The 17,796-nt window shown below is 36.7% G+C and overlaps 1 protein-coding gene across 7 annotated transcripts in view; it reads right to left on the bottom strand.

Annotated features, from left to right (window-relative positions):
* Positions 1 to 17,796, bottom strand: part of LOC111055235 — a 208,343-nt gene that overhangs the window by 19,561 nt on the left and 170,986 nt on the right. For all 7 annotated transcript variants that reach the window (XM_039420337.1, XM_039420336.1, XM_039420341.1 and 4 more), the window contains 4 exons: positions 16,276 to 16,460; positions 11,535 to 11,637; positions 6,035 to 6,196; positions 5 to 201 (listed from right to left, as the gene is read on the bottom strand). In XM_039420337.1, coding sequence (XP_039276271.1) covers positions 5 to 201; positions 6,035 to 6,196; positions 11,535 to 11,637; positions 16,276 to 16,460 — 647 coding nt within the window. The remainder of the gene's footprint in view (positions 1 to 4; positions 202 to 6,034; positions 6,197 to 11,534; positions 11,638 to 16,275; positions 16,461 to 17,796) is intronic.

The raw sequence follows: 17,796 nt of genomic DNA, 5'->3' as shown, positions 1-17,796 counted from the left end.
GTACCTCTTGCAGAAAGGATCGGATAGGCCGTTACTCTTGACCGCGGTGAGGTTTTTGGCCTCCTTGACTAGAACGTGGAGTGCGCCCTTGGCTGCTGCTGACTTCTTGCCATTGCCGCCAGTGCTCGCCTCGGGTGGCACATACTTGAGGCCGACAATCAGCTCGCCTTTCGAGCTCAACAGCTCGTCCAGAGGCTCCGACTGCAACACACAAACAATATTTAATTATAATTTAACATTTATTAGTTAAAAGAAAAGAAGAAGAAGAAGACAAACAATTCAATTAAACAACTCGATCAGTACCTCCTTCTGCAGCAAACAATGTTTAATTTTAATTCAACATTATTTATTAGTTGGAAGAAATGAAGAGAAAAGAAGAAGCAGGAATAGAAGACAAACAATTAAATTCAACAGCATATCCAGTAGCTCCAATTGCAAAGGGCCAAGCCATACGAAGCGTTACAATTTTTCTGGCGTTTTCAGAGTCGGCAGAGCAGGAAGCTCTCCGATTGGCTGATTGAACGCCAACCTAATCAGCCAATCGAAGAGCTTCCTGCCCCACCGACTCTCTTATTATACATGATGTTGCGGCAGCTATCTTATCATTGCCAGATAGGGTGCGCCGTCCACTGGAACCGATTTCATCCGAACTAGCATCGTCCGAACGATCCCCCAACAAAGAAAGCTATAGATGCTCGTCCATTGCAACAGGTTCATACGTCCGTGCAGTTTTTCGATCCGAATTGAATTAGATTTTCCGGCTCTATCCGGCCGAACTAACTAGTCGAGCTGAGACAACATCATCTTAACCTCAAAATTGTTTCACAGTCTTGTATGTTTTTGTTTTTTGAACTTGTTTTGTTATATAAAGTTTCAAGTATGGACAATGAAAAGTTTATAAGTTTAGTTCAAGAGCATGTTCCATTGTGGGATATGCGAGATAAAACATATAATGGTCATGATGTTCAAAGGAATCTGTAGAAAAAATTACTGAACTAATAGGATCTGAAGGTGAGATTATCGTAATGAATAACTAATTTAGTGGATATTTGTTTATTCAATTATCAAAATCTCAATGTAATCATTGTTTATGAAAAATGTTGGTGGCTATGATAGTAGTTAATTCAATATTCAATAGTTCAGCCAACTACTGAACTAGACTGACATAAACAGTTCCAATGGACGACCATATTCGGCCAAATTAACGGCCGGCAGATTCGTCCGATCCAACGGCCGAACGGGTCGGTTGAATACGGTTGCAGTGGACGGTTACCCTAGGACGCCTGCCGGCCGCTCGGTTGTCAATATTCTCCCGGGAGTCAGTCACTCCCTGAGCTCTGTGTGGAACAGTACTCCAGTGTAGTTAGCCGTTAAATAAATAAATAAATAAATAAATTTGTATTGTCATTAAGAAAAATTGGCAATAGACAAAGTCAAAACTAATACTAAACATTATGCAAGTCAGAAGGTTATAGGTTCGTTAACCTATAACTTGTGCACTCTCGCTCTCTCGTTCTCATATTTAAATATTACTGTCATTTATTTCTCGATCACCTCTCATTTCACCACTTCATCACTCAAAAGCGAAGTGAGGTCTAAGATTCAAGTCGACGGTTTTGCATTTCTCTTTATGTTTATATTTTTTATGTTCCGCATTTACAGCGAAACGCAGCAATAGATTTTCATGAAATTTGACAGGTATGTTCCTATTTGAATTTCACGTCGACGTATACATACGGTTTTTTGAAATTTTGCATTTTAAGGATAATACAAAAGGAAAAGGAGCCTTTGAACGCCAATATTAACGTGGAAATCATACTTTAGAATATTATTAATCATAAATCAGCTGTCTACCCGTTCAAAAACATCGGAAATCTTGAAAATGTATCTTTCCATCAACGTTGCAGACAGTTGTCTAACTTTGTCTTTCCATAAGCTGTGATCATGATTCTAGTTTGGAGGTTGGAGTTATTGATAGAATTTTTTTTACTTTTTTCTTTTTCAATCTGATGATTAAAATTGCAACAAATATTGAAAAGAAATTGATTTCTAAAATCATGAAAAGTGAGAAATGAAGTTTGTATGAAATCCGCATTATGGTAGTTTTATTTTGTTAATTTCAACACACCGATTTTTCGCCAACACGACAACACAGAATGTTCTCTGATGGGTTGATTGGATTGGCGTATCGACGGCAGCCAGACCTGATAACAGAGCTCACACTCACATTCCGGGACGACACGTCACGGTACGATAGGACAGAAAGCTCTATGTTTATTTAGGATTTTTTCTAGACATTCTAAATTGATAAATTATTTATTAATTTTTGAGAAAACAGCAACAGGTCAATGTAACTTACTGAGCGCGAGGTCTATTGTTCACAGAACTACTAGTATAAGTGGCAACATAAGTGCACGGAACCAGCAAGGGGCGCCCAATAGCCACCTGCAGCACTATACAACAGCCGCCCATCAAGGCGCTGTTTTTTTACTGCACAATCTTCTCAATCTACATCTAACGAGTTCGATGATCCTGTCAGTCAGACTGTCCTTCAATTCAATCATGACCCACCAGAAAATCAGTTCTACTTCTCCTATGTTATCCCTTCGACTATTTCTCACATAATACTATCAAGCTGCAAAAATTCGAAAGGCATTGATGGCATTCCCATATTGTTTTATAAGAAACTTCTTCCCATTATTCTTCCCTCGTTGACTCATATTTTCAATTTTTCTCTACAGAACGGAGTTTTCCCTTGTTTATGGAAGTACTCTATTGTTCGACCTATCCCTAAAATCCGCAACCCTACTGAACCTGGGGACTGGAGAGCAATTCATATTTTGTGTTCGATTTCAAAGGCTCTGGAGAGAATTGTGCACATGCAGGTGAATTCTCACTTGAATGAATTGGGTTTCTTTTCGAAGTACCAATCTGGTTTTCGCCCCAACTTCAGTACTAGCACTGCTCTTGTGCGCATCACTGATGACTTGCGGTTAGCTATGGACAAGCGACAGGTAACAGTCCTTGTGCAGTTTGATTTTCGAAAAGCATTTGATAATGTGTCACATCTCTTACTTCTTCGGAAGTTGAAGCATCAATGCCACTTGTCTGCGTCAGTAGTTGCCTGGTTCTCATCATACTTTTCAGGTCGCTTTCAGGCTGTTAGTGATGACTCGGGCAATATGTCAGCTTGGTCTCCGGTTTCGCGGGGTGTACCGCAGGGATCCGTGCTTGGCCCATTACTTTTCTCAATATTCATAAATAATGCACCTTTGGTCTTTCAGGATTGTTCTTTCCACCTCTTTGCAGATGACCTAATCATCTATTCCCATACATCAGTAGAGAACATTGCCAACTGCATAGAGCATATGAATCAGAATGTGTCTTCCCTCCTTCAATGGGCTACAGCTCATGGGCTTGTCATTAATCCCGTGAAAACCAAGACTTCGATTTTTGGCTTCTCCAGACTTCTCAACCGGATCGAGTTGGATAGGATTCCTGCAATTGTGGTTGGTGATGTGCAGGTGGCTTACTCTAAGTGCTTAAAAATCCTGGGTATCTATCTTGATGAAACTCTTAGTTGGAGAGATCAGACTACTCATTTGTGCAACCGTGTATTCGCTGGAATGCATCAGTTTAAAAGGCTCAAAAACTTCCTGCCCAGGAGCATCAGAATTCTATTGGTGAGGTCATTGATCCAGCCCTTGCTGGATTATTGCTGTTTGGCTTACATCGATATCACAGCGGAACAGAATACTAGGTTGCAGAGGTCACTAAATTATGCCGTCCGGTTCATCTTTGACGTGAGGCGTGATGACCACATCACTCCTTTCTTCGAGGAGCTAAGGTGGCTCAAGTTGGTGGAGCGGCGAAAGTATTTTCTTCTCGTTCTAACCTACAGGCTCATAGTGAGAAGCGATGGACCGGACTATCTTCGGGACTCCTTCACGCTCCTTACTGACATCCAGCCTAATCGAGGTACTAGGTCTCATGAGCTCACCCTCCAAATACCTCTCCATCGAACGGCTATCTTCAATTCATCTTTTCTTGTGTCGGCCTGTCGTGCTTGGAATTCCTTACCATATAATTTGTTACAAATCAATTCATTGGAAAGCTTCAAGAGAAATTTGTTCATGTATCTACTCGAGGGTAGGGTCTGAATTATTATCCTGTTTGTTACTTTCTTTTTTATTCCATCCCCTTGCGTTCACTCATAATTGCGTTCAGTTCATAATTTGTTCATCCATGATAATGATGACAATTTCTAGCACTAGTCTTCTCAACTTCACTTGCTGTCACTTATTCCTTTTGACAGATTGATTGTCTCTATATTCTCTTTTCATTCAAATCTTCATCATCTTTCTATTGATGAATATTCTATTCTTCTTCCTCCTGTCTTTTCCTTTTTTTTTCTTTTTTTCCTTTCTTCTTCACTTCTTTATACTCATCTGTTCTCTTCGTTATGCCTAATTTATTCTCAATTGTCCATGTAATATGTATCAAGCTTTGCATATCAGTTCCTTTCTCTGTTAATTATAATTAAATTATTTGTAGCTTAAATCTATACTTAATTTTTCTTGTAATTTGTTGAGTTTCAATGTAATAAGCAATATTCTTTTGTTTGTTTCTTATCAACTAGTGTTTGCCATAGGTCTTACCAGACCTGGCAACGTAAGATGTAAAATAAAATATCAAATATCAAAAAAATATCAAAATATCATCAAGTGGTGAGGAATATAGGCTAATCTTTCTCTCACTCAAAGTCCTCCGAAATCCCAACCATATTTTTTTATAGAAGATGTAACTAATATCTTCTTCCTTTCACGGTTAAGGAACATTGCCTGTTCCGAACCTCATAGTCTCTATAATCGGACCATCTTTTTCTTGGACGTCCTCTATCTCGTTTCCCAACTGGTTGGTAAAATAAGGACTGCTTAGGAATCCGGTCTCCACTCATTTTATCCACATGTTGGAACCAATCATTCCTACTCCCATATTTATTTTATCTTTTATTACATAAATATTCAGCTGAGCTCTTATATCTGTGTTTCTGAAACGGTCTTCTCTACTGCATCCATATATGTTCAACGCAGAAACCTCATTTCAGATGCTTGCAATCAGCTTTCATCACGCTTGGATAGTACCCAAGTTTCACTACCATACAGTAGTGTAGGAGCCGCAATTGTTCTATAGAACTTAATTCTTGTTTCTTTGCTGGCACTATTCTATGTATGGGTTCTATGTATGGTTCCACAGATATGCATCTTGGTGCAAGCATCTTTATCATGTTGATAAGAGATATCACAGCTAAGATAGCTGAAATGGGGTACCTGTTCCAGAATTCTATTTTGTAGAACAATTTTACTTCTCATCGGATACTTCCCGCAGAATGCCATAACTCGTGTTTTTGAAGAGATTTTTAAATTGTACTCTTTACATACATTGTCTAATTTAAAGAGAGCGCGCTGCAGATCATCTTCACTCTCCTGCAGTACTATCAGGTCATCAGCAAATAATAAACATTTAAGAGCTTCTTACTCTTCCATGTAAATACCAGATTCTACTTGATTTCTCCACTTCCTGATAACGTCAACTAGATAAATGTTAAAAAGAGCAGGTGATAGTCCACACCCTTGTCTTACTCCTCTATCAATAATAATTTCATCAAATTTTGAAGTTTCAACATCAATTATAATCCTGGTATTGTGATATAGGCTCTTGACTTCTTTGACAATATGTGTAGGGTATCCTGATTCCTGCAAGATCTCCCAGAGTTTGTCCCTATATTGACTGAGTAACTAATATAATATACATTATTGACATTGATTTCAAGATTCAAGATTTCTTTATTGCAGAAAACATTTATACAAATGTACAGCATCTTGTCGTAAGTCGATTAGTAGTCAACTAAATTGTGGCCCTGATACTTTAGCTTCTTCTAACCAAAACACATGATAGCTGTTAATATCCAGGTAACAGATCAAAACAAATGTTGATAAAAAACAAAATAATTGAGTGATTTCAATCCACTTACCCTTTCTTGTAATGTATAGAACCTTGGAAGGGGATCATCGAAGACTTTGTTCTCTAGCGACATTGTCACTTCGCCGAGGAAGTCATTCCGTCCGAACATATCCGAGTGCCAAACACTCAGCCACAACGTTCTCGTCTCCAACCCTTCCAGAGTTATGTGGAACTGCAAACATCAACAAATCAATTATTGATCCAAGGATGAAATTATTAATATTAGATAGATTTATTATAAACACTTTGAAATAAAAAAATAATAGAATAAGACTACAAATTATAACTACTAGTTTCTGTGATCACACCATGGTCAGGTTATAAAAATAAATTTCAAATAACCTAACCTAACCTAACCCAACCTAACCTAACCTAACCCAAACTAACCTAACCTAACCCAACCCAACCTAACCATAAATTTCAAATAATTTTTTTTATAGCCTGACAATGGCGTGATCACAGAAACTATTAGTTATAATTATTTGTAGTCTTATTCTATTATTTTATTTATTTCAAAGGGTACTACAAATCTATTTTTAAAATGAAAGAAAGTAGCCCTGAATTCATATATTTCATTATGAACACTTATACGTTACTACAACGTAAAAAATACGTTATTATTTTAAACCTTAGATTCCAAGAATACTAATCAATAAATTTTACGCATGACTCCATGAAATCAAAAAAAACTTCTACACCATTAAAGCCTTGATAGAAAGACGTCTACAATCCTCTGTCTTGTCAATGCCTTCTATAGACGGTACCGTAAACCGGGGTGAAGTCGGACACTTTTTCAGGTTTTTTAAATATTTAAGTGGTTTATATTAAAATGATCATTTTCATACTTGGAATATAAAATCTACTGTTCTTCCCGGTGCTTTCTATCCCATTTTCATATTTGTACACCAACCCGTTTTTTTTTTTAAATCCCAAATTGTGTCCGGATTCACCCCATGGGTTGGGGTGAAGTCGGACACAGGTTGTTTTGCATTTATTTCCGAATTCTGATGACACTAGGGGCTATTTCGGACACATATTTTCGTTTTAAAAAAAAAACAGAAAACCCTTTAAAAATAATTAGAAGCATTTATCCATAAAATTCACTATTGAAATTTACTATAATGCAAAATCAATAATGCAAAAAATCAAAAATACAATCAGATAATATGAAGGAATGAATTGAACACAATCAGATAATATTAGTATACATTCTTAATATTTACAAAGTCTTCTAGTCCAGGGAACATGAACTTTTCTCTACGCAGTTTTTTGGGTTTCAGTTTTGTTATGATTGATCCCAGTGACACAGTTTCAATGTCTGGGATATCAGGAAAACTGAAAGTAATCTCCTTTTTTCCATCCTTCTTTCTTAAAAATCGAATTTCATATTCGGTGTTCTCTGTATCAAGGATGTTTTCGATTCTTCCAACATAAACTTTGTCCCGGTTATCTTCTTGTGTCACGAATTTAACAAGGACGAAGTCACCTTCAGCCTTGTGCTCATCAGGGATGTCGACCAGCTCTTCATGGGAGGTGCCAGCATCACTTTCTTCAGACTCAGATGCAAAGATTCCTTCCTCTTCAGCCATAACAGTTTGCAGGACGTTATTGTCGGTGTCATTATTCAAACATGTTGTTGTGATGCTCTGCCCTGGATGGACAGTCACGCGTTTCCCACGACTTTTAGGAGTGTCACCTTTTCGTGTCTCCTCCAACTTTTCTCTTAGAGCATCGCACCAATTTGGTGAAGTATCATCTGCTTGCTTAGGTAGCTTCTTGAGCACCTCCTCTTTGTCTAATGGGATTAGACCAGTAGCCCTAAATCCAGCAATGATGTTCGCTCGAAGTTTGTCCCCCATGGATTCTATAGCTTCACGCAAAAGTCTGGGGAACACAGATTTTTGCACAGCACCTCTGTTCCTCTTCTTCCACTCTCCTAATGTGCTACGCCAGGCAGCTTTCATGCTTCTGAAAACTGCAACATCCAACGGCTGGAATAAGTGGGTAGAATTTGGCGGAAAGAAAACAAAATCAATGCCATTCAGCTTACACAGTCTTATAACCTCAGCTGAGAAGTGACTGGCTAGGTTGTCACCAATCAACAACTTTCTCCCCACTTTGTCACGAAAATAGACGAGGGCCACCGTGATGAACCATTCCTCGAACAGGCGCATGTCAAACCACCCACTCTTGCTACATCCATATCTCATTCCTGGGAGACCACCCTCTATCCAGGTGGGGTACAAAAATTGAGATTTGTACACAGTGAATGGTGGCAGTAGATCACCCCTCCCATTTACTGCCATCATAACACTAGTGGAGCTTTTAGAGTGGTCCATTATTCTTTCTGGACGGCGGCAGCCTCGACGCACAATTACTTTTTTGGATCCGGGGTCATCGGAAAAATTTGTTTCATCGAAGTTCACCCAATTTTCAGGTGGAATTGCAGCACTTCCTTCAGGCTCAAGAGTTTTGTCTAAGTGTTCAAAATAGCTTTTTACTGCCTCAGCATCAACTGCTGCTCTGCACCTCTTGATGTTCTCCGCGAACCTATTGGTCAGTTGGGGGTGTCTTTTTAAAAAATTCCAAGTCCAATCCTCTCCAGGCCTATTGTCTTTGAAACGCTTCACTACCCTACCCTCCCGGTTCAGAAAAGACTGCACAACGTCTTTCACGTCTGCAGCGTGTAGTGGGTAACCCCACTCTGCACATACAAGGAGTCCATCCATCAAACATTGTTCATCATTGTTTGACAAAACAGGTTGTCCCCCCGGTTTACGATGCATTTGTCCTGAACGGCTTCTTTTCAGATAATCTGATAGCGTAGACCTTGGGACCCCATGTTTCTCTGCAGCTTTACGTATCGTTAGTAATCCAGTCTTCACCTCTCTTACAGCTTTTAGAAGTGATTCTTCACTATATTTCTTGTGGCCAGTTGGCCCAAGGACTGGCTTATATTTCCTTGTCATGTTGAAAACCCTTAAAAAAAAGAATTTTGTCAATGCCTGAACTACACAATATTGACATGTTGTACTCCACAAAAAATATTTTTGCCCCCCCCCCCCCCATTTTAAAAAAGTAGGTCACGGTACGCCTCCGTACCACTAAGCTAATAATAATGAAACATTACACTGTAACTCATTTTATCTAAACATAAAATAATGAAAAAGTTCACAATATTGGCATGTTGTACCCCCTTCAAGAAAAAGTTATTCTACTCCCCCCCTCCCAACAATAAAAGTTGATCACAGTACACCTCTGTACCGACATGCATAGAATAGGTAATAAAAATGTAGGTACACAATAATGCATTAGCTAAACATAAAATAATGAAAAACTACACAATATTGGCATGTTGTACACCCCTTCACTCATAAAACATTTTGCCCCCCCCCCCCAAAAAAAGTTTGTCACGATACCGTATCTGTACCGCAATGCATAGAATAATGAAAAATTACGTTTGTTTTGACATTTAAACTTTAAACACCATTTTACAACCATTCTTGGCATGTCCGAATTCGCCCCTGAAAAGTGTGACTTTTCAGTATTTATTATATAAAAAATACTAAAAAGTCGAAAACATAGAATGTGAAAGTTTGGTTATGTAGCTGAGAATATGTATTATCGAAGAAAAATAAGTGCAAGCTTCAACTTACTTTGATATCGATGATTTGTGGAGGTTTTGATCAATATAAATGTAAATCAATATTTTTGGCACTTCAAATTTCTATTTATTCACTCGAAATATCACGTGTGTTGGTTCTTAAAACATGTAAACAACATTCAACAGCTTACTGCCTTCTCGAGTCACCACTTTTTGAGGTTATATCGAGTGTCTAATGCCTCCAAATTCAAAATCAGTAGACGCGGGTAGCTCTGTCCGACTTCGCCACAGTAGTCCGAATTCACCCCGGTTTACGGTAGCTGATTTTAAGGATGATCTGAAAAGAAAAGAAATTCCTCCATACTCTGATATCACTGTCATAATCAACTTTGAAGATAGGATTAATCAGACTATAGAATTATTCATAATCAATCAGCTGACAAGTGGATTATTTTTTATGATGCGTGCCCATCAGTATCATCAATATTCTCACATTTGAAAAACAAATTTAATAGGTGATTGAAAATAAAATAAAAAATGATTAAATTAACTGAATAATGCTGAAGAAATTATAATATTCTTGATTGAAAAAAATTAATTTTAAAAAAGTTGAGAAATATTTTTATCAGATGGAAAGATTATCACGGAACTGGATAAACTATCATATGGGATACAAATTCAAACGTAAACTGAGTTTATAAACATAAGTGAGTTTTTGATCTTGGAGAAAACAAATAACAGTTTTTAAGAGTAAATTATGATTCAACTGTGAATGTGATTCAACTAGAACAGGTGACATCAGATACTTGTGGATGAGAAAACTGCGTGAGGTCTACTGTTCACAGAACTACAAGTTCTACATTGTTAAAATACGATCTGGCAAACAACGCAAAGCGAGAAAGAGATAGTGCTATCCGCTTTGTTGAATGATAGACAAGGATAGCAATATCATTGCTAATCAAACACTGCCATTATAACGTGGACCTCACTATAGCAGTGCTTCAACGACTCATTTATACTGGAATCTGCATTAAATGAGTAACCAAATATCTTGTTTTAAATAGTCCAAATATCATTGAAAACTGCAACTGATTTGTGGTGAACACCGACTAAAAAAATGTCTAGGATATCACCAATAAAAAAATATATGAACTATTTACATACTTAGGCCCGGTCGCACAGAAACCGGTTAAATTTTAACCGTGATTAATTTCACGAGAACCAACCAATCAGAGAAGACCTTTTTGATAAGACAGCTTCTCTGATTGGTTCTCGTGGAATGAATCACGATTAAAATTTAATTAGCTTTTGTGCAAGCAACACGCAATCTTACTCATAACGACATAATTATAATACAGTACAGTAGTATAGTATAGTAGTATAGTATAGTAGCATAGTATAGTACAGTAGTAGTATAGTATAATATAATATAATTCTATAATATTCACAACAATTTTTTCAAATACAGTATTTTATTATTATAATGCCTAGAACCCAAAAAATCATTTCATTCATTGTTCATTCTTTTTGCCACTAAAGTTACCTTGTAATAAGTACCTTTTCCAAAATATTCCATTTTCATAACAGGATGAATATTTTTAGTAAAATAATGAAAAAAATTACAGTTGTGTTGAGTGATGTTGTGGTACTTTTCCATAATGAAAACACAAATTTAAAATTGTCAACCACTTTTATAAAGTTTTAAACTTTTATAAAGTGGTTGACAATTTTAAATTTGTGTTTTCATAATGAAAAAGTTTATACAGAACAATCCTTTCAATTAAATTTGTTGTTATAACGACAATTTATGCTAAGAGTGCGAATAGACCACAAATAGATAAAATAAGAATTATCTGTGGAAAAAGCGTTGCTATAAGAGGAAGGAACTATAATATAATTACATTACCTTCAGTGTTTCTTCAAATACAGGATTCAATGTGTGCTTCTTAACCCTGGTTTTCCGCTTTCCTGATTTTGATTTATCCGGTAGGAGGTAGACTTTCACATACCTGAAATAGACGAAAGAAAACATGAAATAACTTCTCCATAGTTAATTTTCACATACATGAGATTCTCAATGTTTAGCAATTGAAATGTTTCAATCACTAATTTGATGCACCACTTAGTGTAGAAGACATTAATGATATGAATAACCGATATTTGGATTTCTTTTCTCAAAGTATTGCCGAGAATATTTCTCCATATCTCTCGTGATGTTGATTATCAACTGTTTCATTGAATACTATAGTGTGAGGTCCACGTTATAATGGCAGTGTTTGTTTAGCAATGGTATTGCTATCCTTGTCTATCATTCAACAAAGCAGATAGCGCTACCTCTTTCTCGCTTTGCTCTGTTGCCAGATCATCTTTTAACAATGTAGAATAATTAATTAACAAAATATTTCATCTCGATTATGGAATCATTAAAAAATATAATTTCTAGCTTGATAAAATATAATTGATTATTTTAAACGAGAATGAACAGTTAATATTACATTAATAAACCTGTATCTGCTACCGTCTATAGAAGGCATTGACAAGACAGAGGATCAGCAACGTTGTTCTCCTATCTTTCTCCACTGCCTTTATAACGTGGACCTCACTATAATATTCAATGAATTAGTAGAATTCACAACGATTGAATTGGACTAACAGAAACTTCTATTGTTCCCGCCATTGTAAACAATATGAGGAACTGTTTTAGTAATACAGAAATTTACCGGTGATGAATTTAATTCTGGTAGTGTAATGTATTTGATTACACCTAACGTTTACACTTAAATGAATGTCATACAAATTCTACGTTAACCTTCCGGTAGTCGCGCCCTACTCAATCACACGAGCAGTCGCGTGTTGTATTTTGTACATTCAATTTTTCAAGTGTTATTTTATTTATTCATAGACAATACATACAATGCAGGTAAAAACAACAGGCATTCGCCCAAAACTGCTTTAAACCTTAATTTGGAATACACAGTCTAGAGGTTATGTACTACAATAGTTTTGAATTTATCAGATTAATTATTTCAAAATACAAATCCAAGCAAAAATCTTCCTTCACAATCACAAAAAATATTAAAAATGTCACTTATATTATCTACTCTGTACTCTTTTTACTGTCAAAACATATTAATTAATTATTGTATAATTACTTTTTCCATCTTTTCGAATTATTATTTTACGCCTATGAACATTCGGATGGTTATCATTTCACAGCCCAATAAGGTACATCAACCAAAGGCATCAATTCCGTGTTATTGGTTCGTTTACAGCACCCCGTATACAGTATTTCCCTATCTTATGCACTGTCGCGACTAAATGGCACCTAAAGACTGAACCATTGCTCGGTTGATACTGCAACTCAGTGGAGTGATGGGGGGAAAGTTCTGGAATGCATAGGTGACTCATTCACTGACACCACCCCATTCAATAGTTTTGTGCAGCAAAAAACTGACATTGTTGTACTCTTTACAACAGCTCGACTGCCGGAAGGTTAATGTGACTCATTCACTGACACCACCCCATTCAATAGTTTTGTGCAGTAAACAAATTTTAATCATGGTGGAACGTTCAAGTTAGAATCTGTAATGCCCGATATTTCCTTCTAATTAACAGGCTACACTAATGATGATTTTTATCTTGATATTATTTCATTGCATGTCATCCCAGTTTTGTAGAGAGGTACCCTGATCTATCTAATGATATGGGTGTGGTCTAATAGAATGTAATGGTCAGCTCAGCATGCAATAACGAGGGAGAGCTTACTACATACACATATTTTATCTACTCTACATTATTACTTTACTTCTGTCAATTTAGTTTTGAAACTACTTGTGAGGAAAACGCTTAACATACACCAGTTTATCAAGATATATTCATAGTTTCAATATCGCCGATAGATACTCAAATACTCTAATACTCAAATTCACCTCATAGAAGAATCGAATTAGTTTAATAACACAGTAAAAGCACTTCAATATTATTGTTATCAACTATTTGTTTCTATTTATATTTTTTATTCAAAGAACAGGAATATTTAGAATTTTTTCCAATTCCCTTTGAGTTCTCATTATTTAGAATGTCTCGTTTTCTCTTGTCTCTTGACTTTTATATCTTATCTCAAATATTCCCAGCTTTCCTTGCCTCTTATTTTAAAAGTGAAGACTCTAAGAAAAGATTCAAATTCAACTAAATTTATTCTTCAAAATGCACTATACAATAAATTCAATAGTATTACTATTTCAAGACTATACGTCTGTGTGTAGGATTGAAATCACTCCTACATCCTAATGCGATAAAAATTTCATAGAATGAACCACAATCTATGACTATGAAAACCAGACTAGAGCTACATGATATAATAGCATGAGAATATATACCATGGTATAGGTGGTTTAAGTTACAAATTTCAAGCCGATTTTTTAATTCATGCCGATTACTGTCGACTACTGTTTCGTTGGGGTGAGAGTAAAAGAACGGCACAGCATGAGAGACTACCAGCGTCATATATATTTAAGACAAATAGCTACTTGGACTATCGGCTCAAGTTAACAGTGAAATTTAGAACATATACCATGGGATATCTTCTTATAATTTTTTATGATATACAACTGCAAAGTTATATTCGGTAAAAAAGGGTAGATATCATTTACGAATCACTCAGGAAAACTAATCATCAAGTTTCCGGGGGTACGTGAACCTGTTAAAACCTGTAAGGCTAGCTTCACACGCATTCGGTTTCATTCGGTTCGGTTCGCTTTCGGTTCGGTTCGTTACCGAAAACAAATGAGGCTTTCATACATGTCAGGTTTTAATTCGTACGGTTCTAATTAGGTATTTTCTTCTCAAACACAGCTGTGTTTGAATTTTCAAAGTTCATGCTAGTATATTCAAATATAACAGCTATATATGGCTAAATATATAAGCTAAATTTGGAAATTGGGCTACCTTAATTTTTTTCGGAAAGCAATACTCACCTATGGTAATAGGGCAAGGGAATTAATATGAAGATAAATATTAAAAATCGGGGAGAATTTTTATTATTTTTATTTTTCCATGAAAATTACATGATTCTATTAATGGAGAGAAGAGATGAACGTTATGTACCATGTGTCAAAATTGAAACATATTTTCAATTCAAAAAAATAATCACTCTGAACGTCCAAATTTGATATAATCAAAAATAAACTATTCAAATGGTTCACAATTTTTAATTAAATTGAAAATTCTGTTGTTCAAGAAATCATATCTTACTGTTTGAACACCAGCTTTTATATTTTATTAGCAGCATGAATTGTAAAGGTAGGCGCGCACAGATCGTCATCGGACGGACGGCACGCATCGGACGATTAGATTTGATGCATTGTTTTCAATTGGAGTGCACATACCTACGATGCGGATAGGTATGTGCACTCCAATTGAAAACAATGTATCAAATCTAATCGTCCGATGCGTGCCGTCCGTCCGATGACGATCTGTGTGCGCCTACCTCAAAAATCCAAACACAGCTGTGTTTGAGAAGAAATACCTAATTAGAACCGTACGAATTAAAACCTGATATGTATGAAAACCTCATTCGTTTTCGGCAACGAACCGTACCGAACCGAATGAAACCAAATGTGTGTGAAGCTAGCCTAAAGCTCCTTTAGAACCACTTTCGAGGGGATTTACTGACGACGTCAACTGAGCTCCTGAGAGAGGAGCTTGACTGACGGGAAGCTTGGTTGTCGTCTACAGTCCCGACAACTAGTCCCCTCTGGACTAGTAGGGGATTTACTGTCGGGGAGAGTAGTTGACGCTAGCGTGCAAAGAGCTTGGTTATCGTCACCGAATCCGACGCACGCTCTGAGTGCCGGAGTTTGTTAGTAAACTGACATTATATATTTCAGGCATAGAGTAAGTATGGATTTCCTCAAATCACGCCTGGTTTCGCTTTTTTGCTCTACGAGTTATATCACATTTTTCAAGAACCAATAGTAATCCCCTACTAGAACGAAGGAGCTCAGTTGTCGGCGACAACTAAACTCCTCACACGCTCACAACAACTAGTCTCCCCGTCAGTTAAGCTCCTCTCTCAGGAGCTCAGCTTACGCCGTCAGCAAATCCCCTCGAAAGTGGTTTTAAAAGGAGCTTTACTGTCGGGAAGCTTAGTTGGCGCGTTCCCCTGCTAAATAATTGCCACTCTACGTGGCTCTGGCTGATATCTAATTCTCTTCAAAATGGCTGATTCTGGAACACGATTCTAATAATAATACTGAAGGTGATGCCCACATAAGCTCTTAGACTTGTGCGTGGGTAATGAGTGAGAGGGATGATGATGAGATATGACGACTACTTTTTAGGTTGTCGGGACCGACGGCATATCGTCTCCTCCGAAAGACGAGGTGGCCGTATATATGTGATTGTGCTGTGGTCAAAAACTTTTGCCCCGGTCGAGATTCGAGCTCGGGTTCTCCTGGTCCCTTCTGTATGTATTCTGTGTCCATACTGTAGCTAGAAAATGACGGTTGCCTATTTTTTCAAAATTTACAACTCAGCTAGAAATAGCACAAGGACTACCTTAATATTTCATCTTCCAATGTTATTACATTAGTGTCATTTACATTGTAAATAAATGAATAAATGAATAAATGAATAAAGATACTCACGGATCAGATCTGTTGCGTTTGGTATCGACTGGCGCCAGATCGCGACACTGTTTGATGTGTATCTCAAGAGCCGCCTGCTTGTAGTTGTACTGCAGACCGAACTCCACCTCCCCTCGCACCGCCACACTACCGTAGCGGCCCTCGCCCGCACCCGAGTACACGCTAGCGAGCGAGTCGCTACGAGCCTGTACAACAAAATAATACAAGCTTCATTTACATTACAATTCAAACAAATGCCTCTGAATACAAGGTATACTTATTAAACAGAACAAATCACAACAATAGATTGATAGATAGATTTAAATCTTCTTCTGCTATCGGACCATCCAGTCATCGGCAACGTCAGTAAAATATTCATAACACTCTCAACACTTAATTAAAAAGAATGTGTGAAAAACTCCACCAAAGAATAGAAGGAATTTGCACACAGAAGATAAAAAAATAGTGATTTGCTGAGCAAAGAGACTAGATAATTTTTTATTGACTCTGGCAACCTATAGACCTTTGATCCTAAGACGAGATGGGACCTCTGTACTTTGGTTAAGGCTAAAAATAAACTTTCTACTGGTGATATTTTTCAAAGTTTTTCGATTTGTATATCATCAAGCTATCAAAATAAAAATGTTTTCTCAGAGGAACAATTTTTTTACATCATCACTTTTTGAGATTTGAGCGCCTAAAGTTTAAATTTTCGGGACAGAACATTTCAAATTCGGTAAGAGATAAATCTATGAGATTCAGAGGATAAATTCTTCATTGTATTGTTGATTTAATAAAACAAAAATGTATAGAAAATATCAATTTTTGAGAAAGTTATTCAATTTACCAAAAATAACTTTTTGTTGAGTTATTTTTGGTCATTTTTAGTAAATTCGATAACTTTATCAAAAATTAACATTTTCAGGAAATTTTTGTTTTATTCAATCATCAATACCATGGAGAATTTATCCACTACATCACATGGATTCATCTCTTACCGAATTTTAAATGTTCTGTCCCAAAAATTTAAACTTTGGGCGCTCATATCTCAAAAAGTAATGATCGGGGGAAAAATGTTCTCCTGAGAAAACTTTTTCATTTTGATAGCTTGATCATATACAAATCGAAAAACTATGAAAAATATCACAAGTAGAAAGTTTATTTTTAGCCTTTGCACAGCCTTAATTCTTCTGCTATCGGACCATACAGTCATCGGCAGTAAAATAAACTTATACAGTCTGTCAGTAAAATATTCATAACACTCTCTCTCAACACTTAATTAAAAAGAATGTGTGAAAAACTAATAGAAGGGGTTTGCACGCAGAAGATCAAAAAATGAGTGATTTGCAGACTGGATAATTTTTTATTGACTCTGGCAACCTATTGTAGACCTTTGTTCCTAAGACGTAATGGGACTTCTGTACTTTGGTTAATCGTGTACGTTGGGTATCAAGTTGTAGTCTTTGGCGGGTGTTATATGAATGAATCATACCTCTTGTGCTCATTATAGTCTTATTTTTGTGTATATACAGGGCAACAACA

Source organism: Nilaparvata lugens, chromosome 2 (genome assembly GCF_014356525.2).
Source record: "Nilaparvata lugens isolate BPH chromosome 2, ASM1435652v1, whole genome shotgun sequence".
Classification (NCBI taxonomy): domain Eukaryota; kingdom Metazoa; phylum Arthropoda; class Insecta; order Hemiptera; family Delphacidae; genus Nilaparvata; species Nilaparvata lugens.
Note: the sequence above shows the minus strand (reverse complement) of the source record. Positions and strands in the feature narration are given on the sequence as shown.